We start from the raw sequence: 18,206 nt of genomic DNA on the forward strand, positions 1-18,206 counted from the left end.
AATCTGGTTTCGCCTGCAATGCAGTTCTGAGATTGTTGTTTGACGAAGCTTCTAAATGACTTCACAGACTTTGACTTGTGTTACCTGACCACACGCATGCCCAAAAGTCAATCAAATATCGACCCGTAAGTTCCACGTTATTTGCTTGATGTGAAGGCTTATGGTCGACATCCCCTGTGGTACGTTTTCTTTATCGTGGTCTGAGAAGCTTCTAATCAAAATAAGCTTCGTCTTCCCCGGGAAGAGTCAGTCAATTAATAATGGCGTTTGCTGCTAGAATCCAATCAGCGTAGCAGCAGAAAAGAACTCGTGAAACGTCCATTCGAACAGATCCAACCTTTTCCATATCTTCATCTTCTTCTTTAGTGGTGAGACGAGTGGAAGATGAAGTGCGAGAGGCACCCCTTCGAGGCCGGTGTGGGCGTCTGCGCCTCCTGCCTTCGCGAGCGCCTCCTCGCCATCACCGCCCCCGCGCAGGCGGCCTCCTCTCCGGAGCACCCGTCGCCTCTTCCCTTCAAATTCCCCCGCTCCGTCTCCCCCTCCGGTTCTCGGCGGTACTCTTCCGTGGTCTCCGCCCTCTTCGGCTGCCACGGACCCGGCGACCGTGACAGGACGCCCCAGAAATCGAGGTCTTGGCTCTCTGCGCTCCTCCGTGGCCGCCGGAAGAAGAACATGTCGAGCGTGTACTCCCCGGAAGACGCCGCCGCATGGCCGGGCCGGGACCCGGATCCTGAGTTCCGGTACGATGCCAAGTCTCCGTGCCGGTCGTGGCATCGGAAGCGGCAACCGATGAGGGAGCCAACGGGGGAGCACAACCACCGCGACCGCGACGATCTGACAAGGTTCGCCACGTGCTTCAGCCCGCTGATGATCGCGAGCTACTCCCGGCGGCGGTCCCGGATGGAGGAGATCGGGTTCTCCGAGCTAGGCCCGCACCACCGCCGACGTGCGTCCACCGGCGGCCCGTTGCTGTACGCGGATCCGCCGCGGAAGCTGGCCGCATTCGTCACCGTTAGGTAACGGTTTTGCGCCCGTCAACCGTCGCCTTTTACTCCCCGTTGCGTCATTAATTCCGGGAAAAATAGAATTAAAATAAATTTCGTGCATCTGCGCCAGAAAATTAAAAAAAAATAAATCCTTGTAATTCTGTGTGAAATTTAGCTCAAATAAAATTTGATGAATTCCTTTGGGATGCATTTCTTCTCTTTTGTTTTGATAATCAGTTTTCTCGCTCTCGCTTGTCAGAAAAGTTCACAGAAAGAAATGCTTATTCCAAAGGTCAATTTCTTTAGTAGTAGCAAAACTAATTAATAAGGTAAAAGAAAAAGCTAAGCACAGACCGAAAGAGAAGTGTTTGACACATTAAAAGGATACCTCACAAACGCCAACTCCACGTGAATGAATACTGTAGAGGTTATCCCGTCTTCTTTCCTGCATTAATCCTTCATCCCAATCCAATTATTTAACTGATTCTAGTTTTAGACTCGAGCAAAGCATCTTCTCGCAAATGTATACACCTAGAACCAGATATAACAAACATAGAGACTAGTTCATGCATATCTCTCTCATCAAAACATCCTTTCCTATGTAGGCTGATGCAGTTTATGAGTTGATAGAAAGCTCAGTAAAATACAACACCTCAATAGCAACCTAAACAATTATGGATGAACTCAACACTTACAACCACCAGACTGGGACTGTGATTGGGATGAATTCGCATTTGATGACCTCAAGTTTACATCCACCATGTCTTCCTGCTTTGCCGAAGAAAGATTCTCCATCCCTGGAAGAGCAGCAGCGATCTTTCGGAAAAGAGCCTGAAGAGACCGAGGCAGATGTTAGTAATCCCTTTGATAGTGAATGATAGGTAGATAGATAGATAGGTTGAAAGAACTAAAAACCAAAAACCACAGAGAAATATGAACTAAACAAAAAAACAAGGAAAACTTAAAAGGTAAATGGATTCAGTAGCTTGTCATGTAATTGACTAAGTGATCCTGCTGGTTTACCAAGTAATCTCTCACACTGTTATGGCCTCAATCCGATTGGGTATGAAATGATGACATCCTGTTTGGCTTAACATCTCTCTCACAAGTACTCTTATCTGAAATGCTTCGAGGAGGTGGTTGTTTTACACCTCAGAAAATGAATCTTTGTAGACAAGGAAACCATAACATTCAACCACACAATCCAATGCCTCTGCAGGCTTATCGTTTTTTGGACACCACTTTGCTTTAGCAAATAAATTTTGTCATTTTGAAATTTATTTTTTCACATTTCTTGTCATGGAGAAAGAAAGATAATTTTTTTTCAAGTAAAAACATGTACCTTTATATTGAAGCCAGCTTTTGCGCTTGTTTCAATAAACATGACACCAAGTTCCTGTGCTTTAGCTTCTCCTTCCTCTATTGGAACTTGCCTGACCCGCAATAAGAAAAATATACAAGTTCTATTATAAAAACCAGAATTTACAAATCAATTAATAAGACTGAAAACTCAAGCAAGCATACAGAAAATGTTTTTAAAAAAAGCTCATAAAGAATGAGAAAAGTTTCAAAAGCAAACTTGTTTCATGTTTTAAACTAGTTTCAGACAGAACCAGCTTCTATTGATAATAAGATGAGAATAGAAATAGCCAATGGCTTCTAGTCAATTGTACAATTCTATATGATGTTCAATTTTTTACCATTGGTTATTCACATTAGTACTTATTATTATAAAATCTGTCCGTTTCTATTGATGGTCAAAGAACTGAAGGTGGTGTTTGACTTCTGATGCTAAAAATATAACTGTCCATACCATATTTTCATAGTTTCATTCTCATGAGAGGTTTTTTCTTAATTTGTGATGATTGCATATTGTATCACGCTTACTATTGATCAATGGTCTTACCGTTATGTTGTATATGGATTTGACCAATTATTATGATCATGTATTGGTCATACATTGGACATTTGCTTTACAACCTGTCTTTAGAAAGGCACTCAAATCATAGATAACCATAAGGAGGTGGGAAGGCAAGGGAATCACCTCTTGTCAACAAGGTCGGTTTTGTTTCCAACAAGGACAATGATAACATCACTTCCCCTCTCTGTACGAACCTCTTCAATCCATTTTGAAGTATTCAAGAAGGATTGTCTACCTACAATGCAAATAAGAAGTAATAAATTAAAGATCCTCCAACCAATATAGTATCAGAATTATATAAACTAACAGGATAACAAGATCAATAGTATATGAATCTGGATTATGACTACATACTAATTGATCAGTTATCAGAATAAAAATAGGGGGTAAATAATTAGTCAAGTCCTTTGAACAATATAAATGCACAATCTAGATTTACAGAATACCAAGCAAGAGTTACCAAAGAAGCATACTTGCTACATCATATACAATGACTGCAACCGAGGAGTCCCGAATATAACTTGGGATAAGGCTCCTAAATCTTTCCTGTCCAGCTGTGTCCCTAAGTATGATTAGAAGTGAGATATAAGAACTATGAAAAGAGGAAAGAAAGAAAAACATGGACCTTGTAAAGAGAAAATCCTTTAGTAAAAAAGGAAAATTCTGAAGAATTTATTTTAAAGAGCAAAGTTTCTAGTACATGTCCTAGGAATTGCCTCATATCAATGAGTCTAAATTTAAGATGTATTTTCCCACTAGAATATGGTCCTTTTTGTGCTGCTTCCAGACCATAATTACTTGCCTTGAAATTCGGATTCTAAGATATGATAATAAATCAGAAGGTTTGTTAATAATGGTAGATCTAGTAACAGTTTAATTTCACTTCAGAAAAAAATGAAAAATAAGTAAAACATTTATTTTCTACAACCAATGCAACAAACATCTAGCTTCCCATGTCAAGTTGCAATGTCGGAACAGTAATGTAAAATAATGAATCTAAAAAGATTAAACATTTGTGTCAAGCATTGTGGTATGGAAGCAGTAAATGGACATTGTGCAAGGACAAAAGCATAGAATTAAAAATGTAGCAGTGATGAAATTACTACCAGAGCTGCAGTCTGACTGTTCGATCTTCAAGGTACATAGTCTTCGATAGAAAATCTATCCCAATCGTAGCCTGTTCATCATATTAATGCTTCAGGGATGACAGGAAAAAAATCAAAAGGAGAATATAAACACTAACTTGAACCTGCTTAGGCAAAATTTCAATGATATATTAGTTAGTCTATTGTGAGCAATAGAAAAATTAATTCTGTTTACCATGCGAGTAAGTAAAATAAAGAACAAGAAGTACGCAATCAATTGTGTTACCAAAGGTTGAATAATTAAGTGATTAACTTGTAGAAGCAAGTGATTGCCAAGGGAACATCATTGAAAATTTGAAAACATCTTATCATTCAAAAAAATCATACAGGTTTAATTCCCCAGAAATAGAGTGTGCATATGACTTACAGAGTTAAGACACAAGAGAATTTATAATTAACAAATTGTGTAAAGCAAATTTGTTTCAGAATACGTCATGATATGTGAATTAAAATTAATGGCTATTGTGCATTGAGGGGGAAATCTAGAAGTGTTAAAGTTTATACATGACCACCTATTATTGATTCTTGCTGAAGAAGGAATCTTTGTGCACACATACATGTAAGCATCGCAGAGGAACAAAATAATGAAAATGATGGATAACAAGCTTCTCATAATTCAATTATAAAGTTTCCTTTTGAGAAAAAAAAAAAAACACAAAGATGAGGAGGTTAGAACCCCTTTAACATAGACACAACAACTTTAACCCTATTTACCACATCTAACGTGCATCTTGAACCAAATACTTATAGAGGAAAGCAGGTTTGTAAATCTGGCTAGTATGTTAATATTATCTGTTTGTGGCAGTAAGATGAGTCAACAAGACAAATTTTGAAAGAAAGATGTAGAAAAGAAGCATCACCAACTAAGGATAGGCCTATTACTACAAAGAAAACCAACTTGTAACAAGAAGAAGCTACGAGTGGACTCTTTTAGCAAGGTAATATGCGGGTGCTACTGTCAATGATTTACCTTTCATATACACAGCTAGGGAAAGTCAAACTGGTGTGATTTTATACATGACTTTCATGTGTGACTTAATTAAGGAACCAGAAGCCCTCGTATCTCTGTTCTCCCACTTCTCGCTCTCATCCCATCAATTGTGTTCTCTAATTCATCATTTTCTTCTATGTTTCTCTGTGATTACTTAAAAATGCAGTCTATCACTGTGATTGTACCTAAAAGAAACCATGCACAAAACTCTTATTTTTCTCAACGTAACCAGTTGGCGCATATTTGTTTCTGAATCTAATTCTCAGTTGTAATAGTACAGACTTGTTCCCCTGCAATTCTAAATTATTTTTTGAAGGCATTTGCATCCAAGTATAGTTTCCAATATTTCTCATCTGCCTTTTGTATAGCAGATAATAATATGCAATAGGGGCAAACATCCTAGAACCCAGAACTAGCAAGATAATAATCCACGATCAATGATTAACAATTGTTTTACTTGACATAGAACAGAAGTAAAATTCTCGGCAAGCATTACGTCTGCACTTCTCTAAATCCAAAATTATTATCGTAATTATACAAAGAAAAAAATACTGCTCGTTTAACTGATCAATGCAAATTCTCAGAAACATAAATGGATACAGCGGTGCTCCTTAGAGCTTCTGCCGAAATCGGTCTTCTCCACCAAAAGAATTCAATCGAGTTAAAAACCACCGGAAGATAGTCAAAAGAATAATTCATCATCAACACCCTATATTACGACAGACCGATCTCGATCCTATTCGAATATAAGTTAATTCAGAACTGTACAATCAAAAGAAGCACAGATCGTTCTCGATCCATGATTACCACAAGTAAGGCAAACCTAATCGACCGTGTATGGAAGCACAGGAAACGGGGTTTACTGAAGATCACTCGAAAGCCTGATCTCGGAGTTTTTTTGCACCAAAAGAATAGATAAGAACCAGGATGAACTGATAGGTACACCAAACAAGAACGAATAAGAGCCGAGATCAACCTGATAGGTGTTGTCGAACTTATCGTACATGAATCTGGTGATGATGCTCGTCTTCCCCACCGACTGATCCCCCAGGAATACCAGCTTGTACTTGGCGAGCGCCGACACCGGGGCCATGTTGATCCTAGCAACAGATCCGAAGGCGAAAAGAGTGCGAAGAGAGAGAGAGAGAGAGATGAAGTGGCTCCTGCTTGCTGTTCCGTTGGAACAGGTTCAAGTGCCTGAACAGAGGCAGCTCTCCGGCCTCCTGTGGAAGCCGTTGGATCCACCTCAAGGTGGTGTACACCGTCTGATTCGGTGGAGGCAACAAATCGATTTCCCAAATCGATCAAAGCAAACCGTGAAACCTTTCGGTTCGGTCATAGGAATAATTTTTCCAATCAAACAAAACCATTCAATTATAGAAAAACAAAATATTATGATTCAGTGTACTAATCTTAGCTTAGATCTTTCAAATATTCTGAGTATCACTAAAAATTATTTAATAAAACCATCATATTCATTTACCTAATATTGAAGGTTCAAAGCACCATTCCATATATTTTTCACACTTTAACCATTGATTGAATGGTAGCGTACCAAATCTGACTTATCAAAATTGAAGGTTTAAAAACTTATATATTTTTGAATGTATGACTTCGATATATCATGTGCTTCTAAACCCAAATTTCACCTTAATTATTTGTTTTTTTTATAAAAGTAAAATTAAATATTATAAAATTAAATTTAAATTATAAAAAGAGATTCATTAAGTTAACGTTGATAAGGATGACGACTCGATACCAACAAGATAATTTATTTGGAGGAGATGTTAGCTAGCCGTCCTCGGTGTTAAAGCAAGTCTTTGCTTTATAACCATAATATTCGATGAATCTCAATCTTTACTTTTTGTTCCTCAATGGTTCCCCCGGCATGTCATAAAAATCTTAATCTCTATATTTTTATTTGAATCTTACAAATCCAATACTGACTTAATCAAAGAGGTTTTTATTGGGAATGCGTCTTGTTGGTGTTAGGATGAAAAATTATGTTAATTTAAAAACTTTCGATAAAGCTTATAGCGAAAAGATAGTTTAACTTGAAAGGATGTTTGTAAGCATAGTAAAAATAGTAAGTAAATAAATTAGTTTGCAATATGAGAATGACGATGAAAAGCAAAACAGAAATACAAACTAAGTTTTATAGTGGTTCGGTCATCGTGACCTACATCCACTTCTGATTCCTCTTCCATTGAGGCTACCAACGTTCACTAACGATCTTTTTTTAATAGGCAAAGACCAACCACCCTTTTACAACTCTTTCTCCTTTTAACAAGTTTATGAGATAATATTTACAACCCACTTACTCCAATCTTAAATTGAAATTAACACTTAGAGTTAGAGGAGAGGAATTCTTATAAGATTACAACGATGTTTTCCCCGATTTTTGTTCTCAATTGATGTGATCATTAAGTAGGGATGAGTGAGGTTTTTATAAACCCCAAATAGATTCAACTTTGGAGCCAAAAGTGTTATGATCAAGTTGACACTAAGAGGGAGGGTGAATTAGTGCTTTCAATCAAAACAATGTTGATTCAAAAATTCGTTCGATAAAGCTTGTATCCGAAAAGGGGTTTAAACTTGAAAACATTCGTAAGTGATTTAAGACAGTGAGCAAGTAAATCAGTGAATGATAAGAATGAAAAGTATGAAAGAAATGGTACAGAAAGAAAGCACACCAGATTTATAGTGGTTCAGTCATTGTGATCTACATCCACTCTCGATTCCTCCTCTATTGAGGCCACTAGTATCCACTAATGATCTTTTTTTAATAAGAGAAGACCAACCACCCTTTTATCATTGTTTCTCATTTTTACAGGTTTAGAAGATAACTTTTTATAAGCCTCACACCTCTTTTATTTACAAAGCTAAAGGAGGAGGACACTAAGTACTTTTTCAACACTTTTATAACCAAATCTCAAACTTTTGTTTACACTTTTTATGTTTTTTCATGCAGAAAAGAGTAGCGTATTTATAGGCCCTAATGGCTTCAAAAATAGAGCAAAAAAATATCTCATCCCCGATTTCCGGGGTATTGGCAGTACCACCGCCATTATTGGGCAGTGCCACCTCCTACAAACTAACGCTAGATGGTTTTATTGGGCAGTGCCACCGCCTACAGACCACCGCCTACATTATTGGGCAGTGCCACCGCCATCATGATATTATTGTTTTGAAAATAGAATATTTATCATGATGTGATGAAGCAATTTTATGTTGAATGGTAACAAATGTTCATAACTTTTTGGAACAATAGACAAATTTAGATTATAAAAAATGGTACCTATAGCCTCAGAATATGTGATCCCAACTGATTCTGTGTCCTATTATCCTATAAAATAGCAACCTCTTCTTTTCTCAAGAATTCCTATTAGGTTACAAATTACGTTATCCGTAATGGGTATGTGATATCCTAAGAGATAAGTGGATACCATATCTTGTTCATTCACATGTACGTTGTTGCAAATTGGAAGAACATCTAAATTAGCGAATCATTCAATTGGTTCTAAATCACTCAATTCTTCTAAATCTACATATTTTCTCTTATGTATACTTTAGACTCAAAGGTTGGGAATTTAAGGGTATGTTGAGGGGAATGAAAGAGTATAGAATCAAAGGTTTCATCTAACCTCCTGTTTCCTTTGTTCTTTTAGGATCTTTTAGATGCCATGGGGACTACATATATGACAAATAATAAGAGGCAAGGATAAGTAATAAATGGAGAATGAGAGAAAAAACGGGGTTTAAGAATTACCTATGTAGTTTAAACTTCTTGTGATCACCAAAGGGGGTTTGAGATTGATCCTTAGCTTTGTAAAGGATAGTGGTTTTCTTGAGTTTCTATAAGAAGAGTAAGAGGAATAAGGGGTGTGGAGCAGTTTAGAGAGGTGTAGAGAGGGTTAGGGGTGGTTTTATCGTCGGCCCTAACTATGGTTTTTATAGGGCAAGATTGCGGGCGGTGGTACCGCCAGTTAGGTAGTGCTACCGCCTATAAGTGGTGTGTACTGGTGGTGCTATCGCCAGTCCAGTAGTGCCATCGTAGGTGCACTATTTTTTTTTTTGCTCAAGTTATCACTGTTGGTTTTCTTTTTCTAGCATTTTTTTTTTCTTTTGAGATGCAGCAAGCAAGTACTCTTGTTTCCTTTTCTTTTGAGATATGTAAGATCACAATCATTACGTGGTGGAAACACTCATTTGTGCAAATATCATATAAAGTCATTTCATGAATCAAAGTTCTACTTTTGTAAATAGAAAGAGTAAGAATTCATATGGAAATGATCAACTCATAAAAGATCAAATATACTGATGATCCATAAATAAGATCTCTTTTTTTGTGAATTACAAAGAGAAGGAATGATAGTAAATGATCTCAAAAAATAAAACTCAATTTTTAAAAGTTGAGAAATCCAAAAATATAAAAGTGGAACTCATGCATTAAAAAGATTTAACATACCTAATTCTCTTCTAACAAAGTCAAATTGTTCCTCATTCAATGGTTTATAAAAATATCACCTAATTGATATTTTGTATCAATAAATTCTAGAGATATATCATGGTTATTAACATGATCCCTTATAAAATGATATCTAATATCAATATGTTTAGTTCTAGAGTGTTGAATGAGATTTTTTATTAAACATATTGCACTAGTGTTATCACATTTTATAGGAATATTTTTCAAGTGAATTTCATAATCTTTTAATATGTTTTTCATCTATATGACTTGTGCACAACATGCACCTACTGTTATATACTTAGTTTCAGTTGTAGATAATACAACCAATTTTTGTTTCTTTGAAAACCAAAAGACAAGTGCACGACCTAAGAGTTGACATGTTCCGGATATGCTTTTTCTATTTATTTGACAATCATCAAAATAAGCCTCGGCATAAGCAATCAATTTATGATTTTTGATTTTTGGATACCATAATCATATATTATGAGCTCCTTTTAGGTATCTAAATTTTTTTTTAATAGTTTTTAAGTGAGATAGCTTGGAATTTGACTAAAATCTAGCACATAGTCTAACATTAAATAAAATATCAGGTCTAGTTGTTGTGAGGTATAATAAACTACATATCATACCCTTATAAATCTTTTGATCAAAACATTCTCCATTAATATCCATATCTAATTTTATAGAAGTGCTCATTGGTATATTTAGAGCTTTAACACTATCCATATTAAATTATTTTAATAGATCTAACGTATACTTAGTTTGACTAACAAAAGTTTCATTATTAAATTATTTGATTTGTAAACATAAGAAAAAGGTTAATTCCCCCATTAAACTCATTTTGAATTCATGACTCATACTATTAGCAAAAGATTCTCATAAAGATTCATTTGAAAATCTGAAAATGATATCATCAACATAAATTTGAATAATAAAAAATTATTTTTAAAATATTTGATAAATAATGTAGTATTGACCTTGCCTTTCATAAAATTATTCTTAATTAAAAAGGAACTAAGTCTCTCATACTAAGCCTTTGGGGTTTATTTCAAACCATAGAGAGCATTAGACAATTTAAAAATATGATTTGGAAAAATGATATTCTCAAGTTCGGGTGGTTGTATAATATAAACTTCTTCAGAAATAAAGTTATTAAGAAAAACACTTTTAACATCCATTTAAAATAACTTAAAATTATTACAATTAGCATAGGCAAGGAGAATCTTTATGGCTTAAGTCTAATCACAAGAGCGAAGATTTCTTCATAATCGATACCTTCTTCTTGGTTGACACATTTGGCCACTAATCTAGCCTTATTTTTAACCATGATACCAAATTCATCTTGCTTGTTTCTAAAAACCAATTTAGTACTAATTACTAAATGGTAACTAGGTCTAGGAACAAGCTTCCATATCTCATTTCTCTTAAATTGATTTAATTTCTCATGCATTGCAAAGACCCATGAATAATCTTTTAGGGCTTTGTCAATGCATTTTGATTTAATTTGACAAGAAGGCTGCATTAGCATAGAAATTCTTAAATGAAGAGCAAGTTTGAATACCTTTTAAACTATCTTCAATGATTAGCTCCTTAGGATGAGCATCTATATACTTCCAATCCTTAGGTAAGGATTCTTTGGAAGAAGATGCATCCAAGTTGCTAGGGGGAGGAGAGTTTTCATTCAAATTTAAAGCATCAAAATCATCATCAAAATTATTTTTCTTAAATTCGAGAAGCTCGTTAAAATAGATTCTTCTATAACCAAAGTTCTTTTATTAAAGATATGAAAAGCTTTAGACATAGAGGAATAATCAAGAAAAATGCTTTCATCGGATTTTACATCAAATTTTCCTAAGACATCTTTTTCATTTAAAATAAAATATTTACAATCGAAAAGTTTAAAATATGAAGTATTAGGTCTTTTATTATTTCACAATTCATCAGGAGTTTTGGAAAATAATGGTTTTACAAGCACCTTGTTCATGACATAGCATCCCGTGTTAATGGCTTCGACCCAAAAATATTTGAGTAGGATATGCTCATCAAGCATGGTTTTTATCATTTCTTATAAACTCCTATTTTTTCTCTCACCAATTCTATTTTGTTGAGGGTTTCTTGGAGTGGAAAAGTTGTGGTTATACCTATTTGAATCATAAAAGTTTTTAAAATTATGATTTTGAAATTCACCACTATGATCACTTCGAATGGAGGCAATCATAAAATCCTTTTTATTTTGAACTAATTTATAAAAAATTAAAAAATATTTAAAGTAATCACTTTTATATGTCAAGAAGTATGTCCACATGTATTTACTATAATCATTAATAATTATAAAGGCATATTTACTGTCTCCTAGGCTTATTATATCAATTGGTCCAAATAAATTAATAAATTTATATGGATCAATTGTAGTGGTCTAGAGGTGCTTATTTGATTATTTGATTTGAAACTATTTTTTATTTATTTTCCTAAATGACATGCGTCACAAACTTTGTCTTTGACAAACTTGATGTTAGACATTCCTCTTACAGGTTTTCTAGTTGAAATTTAAGAGATTAGTTTCATGCTAGCATGACCTAATCTCCTATTCCAAAGCCATGCATCATTGTTTAAAACCAAAAAAACATATTTCATCATAAAAATCATCAATATCAATAGTATACATATTATTATTTTTAAGGACAATCATAGATATATTTTTGTGTAGTATTTCAATTATACAAGTATTAGATTCAAATTTGATGATATATTCTTTATCACACAATTGACTAATGTTTAGTAGATTATGTTTTAAGCCATCTATTAATAATACATCTTTAATTAAAATGTTTGATTTATTAACTATATTTCTTTTGCCAATAATTTTTTCTTTGTTGTTATCTCCAAATGTGACAAATCCTTTGTCTTGGCTAGTGAGCTTAAAGAAGTATGTTAGATCTCCGGTCACGTGTCTTGAGCATCCACTATCAAGGTACCATCTCTTGCTCTTAGCTTGTGGTTGTAGATATATTTATAAGAAAGACGGTTTTCGTTTAGGTACCCATTTAACCTTGGGTCCCTTATAAATAGATCTATCTATCATTGGGTGATTTATGGTTCCTTTAGAAACCCAAACTAATTTGTGTAAACTATACCTTTTAAATAGACATTTGTAGATAAAATTACCATATTTTTTATAAAAAATTATATTTTTCTTTAGGTGAGACATATAATGTAGGTCATTTAATGAAGATAGTTGGCTTTTGTTGAGTATTACTCATAAAGTTAATTCCTTCCTTTCTATGAATATAACCATTATTAGTAACGATCATGTTTAGAAATTTTTTACCTATTTAAAATTTTTCTAATATTTCTTCTAGTAAGACATTTTCTTTTCTAAGTGAATCTATCTTATCACAGTTAGTGCAAGCAAACATACTATCATCATGCTCATTTTTTAGTTTATCAAATTTACTAACAAGAGAAGCATGCTCCTTTTCTAATAACTTGTATTTTTTACCAACTAGCTTATATTCATCATATAGATCATTAAAAGTAATAAGTAAATCATCATAAGCTAAATGAGATTTGGTTGAGTCACTTACCTTGTCATTGAGCGCAATTAGAGCGTAATTTGCAACTTCCTCTTTGTTGATTGGCTCATCATCTTTGGATGCACTCAAATCGTCCCAAGTTTCTTTGAACGCCTTCTTTTTCTTTGGTAACTTCTTTACTTGGGGACATATATTTTTGAAGTTCCCCGGCTTCTTGCATTCATAACATATTATTTGATCATTTTTCAGTTCACTTTTATTCTTAAAGTCCTGTTTTGTTTTATTTCTTTTCAAGAATTTTTTAAACTTTCTTGTAATAAGTGTTAAGTCATCATCATCATCATTACTTGAATTTTTACCCAAGTGGCCTTCTTGGGTTCTAAATGTCATATCCTTCCTATTCTTTGGAAGGTTGTTCTCAAGTTCATCATGTGTTATGCACGTCATTTCATAGGTCATAAAGGACTTGATAAGTTCTTCAAGCGGAAAGTTATTTAGATCCTTTGCTTATTGTATTACCGTTACTTTATGATCCTAACTTTTTGGAAGGGATCTTAATATCTTGTTAACAATTTCAAAAATAGAAAAAATTTTACCAAGTGCTTTTAGACCATTGACGACATTCGTAAAACGGGTGTACATGTCTCTAATAGTTTTACTTGGTTTCATATAAAACAACTCATAGCTATGAACTAAAAGATTAATTTTTTACTCTTTAACCCTACTCGTGTTTTCATGTATGACTTCAAGCGTGTGCTAAATCTCATGTGCAGTTTTGTATATAGAAACTCGATTAAATTCATTCTTGTCAAGAGCACAAAATAAAGCGTTCATCGCTTTAGCATTCAAAGAGAAAGTCTTCTTTTCCAAATCAAGAAAATTCTCATTCTAGTTTTCCAATACATGTAGTCCGTCCTATTGAATATAGGAAGACGAGTAATAGAAAGACCCTCTTGATTGCTAATAAAAGTCATCTCTCTTGGGTTTTAAACCAAATAGAGAGTAACCTTGCTTTGATACTAACTGTTAGGATCAAGTTGGCACTAAGGGGGTGAATTAGTGCTTTTGATCAAAATGACATTGATTCAAAGATTTATTCGATAAACCTTGTATTCGAAAAAGGGTTTAAACTTAAAAATATTTGTAAGTAATTTAAGGTAGTGAGTAACTAAATCAGTGAGTGATGAGAATGAAAAGCATAAAAAATTGACACAGAAAAAAAATGCACCAGATTTATAGTGGTTCAATCATCGTGACCTACATCCACTCCTGATTCCTCCTCCGTTGAGGCCACCAGCGTCCACTAACGGTCTTCCTTCAATGGGCGAAGACCACCACCCTCTTACAACTCTTTCTCTTTTTTATAAGTTTAGGAGATAACCTTTTACAAGCCTCACACCTCTCTTAGATTTATCATAAAGCTAAAGAAGGAGGAGGAGGACACTTAGCAATTTTTCAACACTTTTACAACTAAAATCTCAGACTTTTGTTCACACTTTTCATGCTCTTTCATACAAGAAAGAGTGGGGTATTTATAGGCCCCAATGACTTCAAAAATGAAGTCAAAAAGTGTCTCATCCTTGGTTTTCGAAGTACTAGCGATACCATCGCTATTATTGGGCGGTACCATTGTATGCAAATTGACACTAGGCGATACCACTGCTCAGTCTGGTTGTATTATCGCTTGACAGAGCCTCGAAGACTAGGCTCTAGTAGTACCACCGCCTGGTAGCATTAACCGTTGATGGTACCATCGCCCAATCTAGGCAGTACCACTACCTAGTCCACCTGGGAGGCTAAGCCCCATCTATGTGGTTCCACCGCCCAGTCTGGGCGGTGCCACTGCTTGACATGGCTCCAAGTGGTTGAATGGGCCATCCAACTAGCCTAATTCAACCCTATTAAAGGCCTAATTGGCTCATAATTGAGTTAATAAAATTTCTCTCAAAACTAACTTTAATTGAAACCCTAACTATGACAATTAAGGCTAGACAATTATAATGCAAGCAATCCTAGTTGTCCAACATGTCAATTGTTCATCCGAACTCTCGGTGAACTTCTGGTAAACTCCCGACGATCTTCTAGTGAGCTTTCAGTGAACTTCTAGTGAGCTTTCACTGCATCAACCGATCCTTCAGCATATCCACTGATTCATTTGGCTCGATGATCGATCATTGACTCTGTCCAAACTTTGATTCTTCTTTAATTGTTTTGCCTTTCTCACGATCATAGTTAGTCCTGCATCACTAATCTCAACACATGGATTAGATCATTAATTTATCAATTGATTTATCATCAAAATTAGATATTCAACAAAAACGATCTCATCTCGGGTTTTCGGGGTGTTGGTGGTACCACCACTAGTATTGGGCAGTACCACCACTTGCTAGTATGATACTATGTGATACCATCACTTAGTCTAGCAGTACCACCACCTGACCACTATCATTGGGCGGTACCATTGCCTAACACAATTTGAGATATTATGTCTAGGTGGTGCCACCGCCCAATCTAGCGGTACCACCGCTTAGTTTGGCGGTACCACCACTAGACCTTGTTACAGGACACTAAATGGGCTAATCAGTAAGCCCAATTCAGTCCTGATTTAGGCTTAATTGGCTACTAACTGAGTTGGTATTGTTTCACCCCAATACCGACTCAATTAGACCTAATCTAACTTAGTCTAGACAAATTATTACAAAGCACGAATCATATGTTGTTCGGCATGTCATTGGTTCTTCTAACACTTCGTTTGATCCTTCGGCACATCGTTCTCTCCTTCGGTGTATTGCCCAATTAGCATATTAACTCTTGTGACTTTCGATCTCCTTAGCGCAATGTCCGATCCTTTGGCTTAATGGCCGACCTCATGGCACGAAGTCCTTCTGCCGATATGTCGATCGATCTTTTGGTCTGACGTCCAATCTCCTAACATGTTCAACTCTGGCCCAAAGTCTAATTCCTCATGCTTTAATTAATTTACCTCTTCTTAATTGAAGCAAGTCCTGCGTTACTCAAAACGTAGATTAGATCACAAACTCATCAATTGATTTCATCCTCAAAATTTGAGATTCAACAATCTCCCTCTTTTTTATGATGACAACCAATTAATGATGAAGTTTAAACTAAACTCCCCCTATCAAATCCCATATTGATAGAAACTTTAAATTCAAAAAATCATGACTATTTCATCATTGCATACATTATGAATATTGAAAGAATCAATTAATCATATCATCTATCTTAAAATCATAAGTATTTCATGCATAGTCAAAGTACACCATGTATGATCATCATTATAACTTCTCCCCCTTTATCATCAACAAAAAAGAGAAGTGCGATTAGCAAGTTTTATATTGCCTTAGAACATGCAAGCTAACAAATTGGCAAGTGTTACTTCTATTTGAAGTATGAAGGCTAGCAAGTTTTGCTTCTCTTGAGATGAGTAAACTAGCACTTTTCTCTTGAGATGTGCAAGATAGCAAGTTTTTATTTCTTTGAAATGTGTAAGCAAGCAATTTTGCTTCCTTTTGCAAGCTAGAACGTTTTCTTTCCTTGAAATGTGCAAGCTAGTAATTTTTGCTTCCTTTTACAATGTGCAAGTTAGCAAGACTTTTTTCCCCTTTTATTGTCAAAGAGAAGGTAATAATACAATAGTACAATTTTTCTCTTTTTTACATCAATGATTCAAAATTATATCATGAGATATATAAATCATAAATACAAGGCAATTGTACATCATAAAATTCAAGTCATAACATCAAGAAGTCAAGTGACATATCATGGTTAATTTGAATACATATCTTCTTTAGAAAATACTAAGAAGAATCATAGGAGGATAATTAATGAAAAATCTTGATTCATAATAAATCTCAATTTATAAATATCAAGTGCAAGAATCAAGATTCATTTGGATGAATCTCTTCTTCAGTGAAAGAAAAAATTTTGATTCATAGAAAACTTTAAGTTGTAATCAAAAGAACAATCATGATTCATTTGGATAATATTCCTCTTTAGTAAATGGTAAAAAGAAATATAGGAGATCAAATATGAGATCTCGATTCACAAAAAAATCTTATCAAATATCGAGAAATCAAGATCATGATTAGGATAAAAAGTAAATCTCAATCCATAAAAAATTTTTCTAAGAAATGTCAAATCATCATCATCATCGTCACTTTGGGCATGATTCTAAAACAATAAATTTTTAAATCATCATTACTTGGGTATGTATGATACCAAAATATGGTTTCAAGTCTTCAAGGTATAACACGCATAATTTCAAGCTGTTACAAACCATTATCAAGGTCATAGTTTGTTTGCATTAGTCTTTTCTTTAGTAAATAGTAAGAAGAAATCATCAAAGATAGAAAAGATTTTGATTCTCATAAAAGATATCTCACATAGAGAAATCAAAAGAAAGTTCATGAGTCAGTTGGAAAAATTTTATTCAAATTTAATTTATCAACTCCAAACTCATCATCAAAATCACTTTTCTTACATTTGGAAAATTCATTGAAAACAATGTACATTGATTCCTTTGAGATTAAAAATAGCTAAAATTCTTTAGTTTCAATTTGTGTGATTGACTTTATACTAGCATGCTCTAGTCTTCCATATAAAAGCATTGCATCATCATTTAAAATTAAAAAATAATACAAAAATCATCAAGATCAATAGATTATTATTTGTGTAATCATAAACCATTTTTAATCAAAGATTTATTATAATAAAATCATCAAGTTTCAATCATGATCTTTCCTTTATTATTGTTTGTTATAGTAATATATTTTTTTCTTTAAGTGAATCTAACTCTTCATACTTAGTGCTAGGAGTTAACATGCAATAGTTATGATCAATTTTTTTTTTAAAAATCACTAGAAAGAGAAGCATAATCCCCCTTTTTTTAAATATTAGTTACTAATTTAAAAATAACTCATGAAATGCATCAAGTAATTTCATAGTAAAGTAAAGGGGTTTTGGTTAAGTCACTTACCTTGTTTTCAAATGTACTCGTTTCGTCACATATAGTCTTGAGTGCTTTCTTCTTTTTTTGTACGAGCACATTTTTTCTTCAGTTGCGAACATTCGCTTTTGAAGTGCCCTGACCGATTGCATTTATAGCAAATTATTTTGTTATTTTTAAGTTCATTTTATTC

At 34.3% G+C, this 18,206-nt stretch overlaps 2 protein-coding genes across 2 annotated transcripts; one reads left to right on the forward strand and one right to left on the reverse strand.

Annotated features, from left to right (window-relative positions):
* Positions 1 to 197: 197 nt before the first annotated feature.
* LOC103973166 (uncharacterized) lies at positions 198 to 1,196 on the forward strand. Its single transcript, XM_009387661.3, has one exon. It carries the CDS (start codon positions 385 to 387, stop codon positions 1,018 to 1,020), a length of 636 nt encoding a protein of 211 aa, XP_009385936.2. The 5' UTR covers positions 198 to 384; the 3' UTR covers positions 1,021 to 1,196.
* A 288-nt stretch (positions 1,197 to 1,484) lies between these two features.
* On the reverse strand, positions 1,485 to 6,228 carry LOC135637825 (ras-related protein RABH1b-like). Its single transcript, XM_065150641.1, has 6 exons — positions 6,020 to 6,228; positions 4,014 to 4,084; positions 3,381 to 3,469; positions 3,031 to 3,142; positions 2,329 to 2,419; positions 1,485 to 1,817 (listed from the first exon to the last, which is right to left on the reverse strand). Exons 1-6 carry the CDS (start codon positions 6,134 to 6,136, stop codon positions 1,671 to 1,673), a joined length of 627 nt encoding a protein of 208 aa, XP_065006713.1. The 5' UTR covers positions 6,137 to 6,228; the 3' UTR covers positions 1,485 to 1,670.
* Between the last annotated feature and the right edge of the window lie 11,978 nt (positions 6,229 to 18,206).

The sequence above is a fragment of the Musa acuminata genome, chromosome BXJ3-5 (genome assembly GCF_036884655.1).
Source record: "Musa acuminata AAA Group cultivar baxijiao chromosome BXJ3-5, Cavendish_Baxijiao_AAA, whole genome shotgun sequence".
Lineage (NCBI taxonomy): Eukaryota > Viridiplantae > Streptophyta > Magnoliopsida > Zingiberales > Musaceae > Musa > Musa acuminata.

What these genes read in the sequence shown, in the direction of transcription:
- LOC135637825 (XM_065150641.1), bottom strand. Translation starts at nt 6,136, where the DNA reads ATGGCCCCGGTGTCGGCGCTCGCCAAGTACAAGCTGGTATTCCTGGGG. An exon ending in AGTTCGACAACACCTATCAG is followed by an intron (nt 4,085 to 6,019) that starts GTTGATCTCGGC and finishes TATGATGAACAG; the next exon opens with GCTACGATTGGGATAGATTT. An exon ending in ACAGTCAGACTGCAGCTCTG is followed by an intron (nt 3,470 to 4,013) that starts GTAGTAATTTCA and finishes AATCATACTTAG; the next exon opens with GGACACAGCTGGACAGGAAA.
- LOC103973166 (XM_009387661.3), top strand. Translation starts at nt 385, where the DNA reads ATGAAGTGCGAGAGGCACCCCTTCGAGGCCGGTGTGGGCGTCTGCGCC.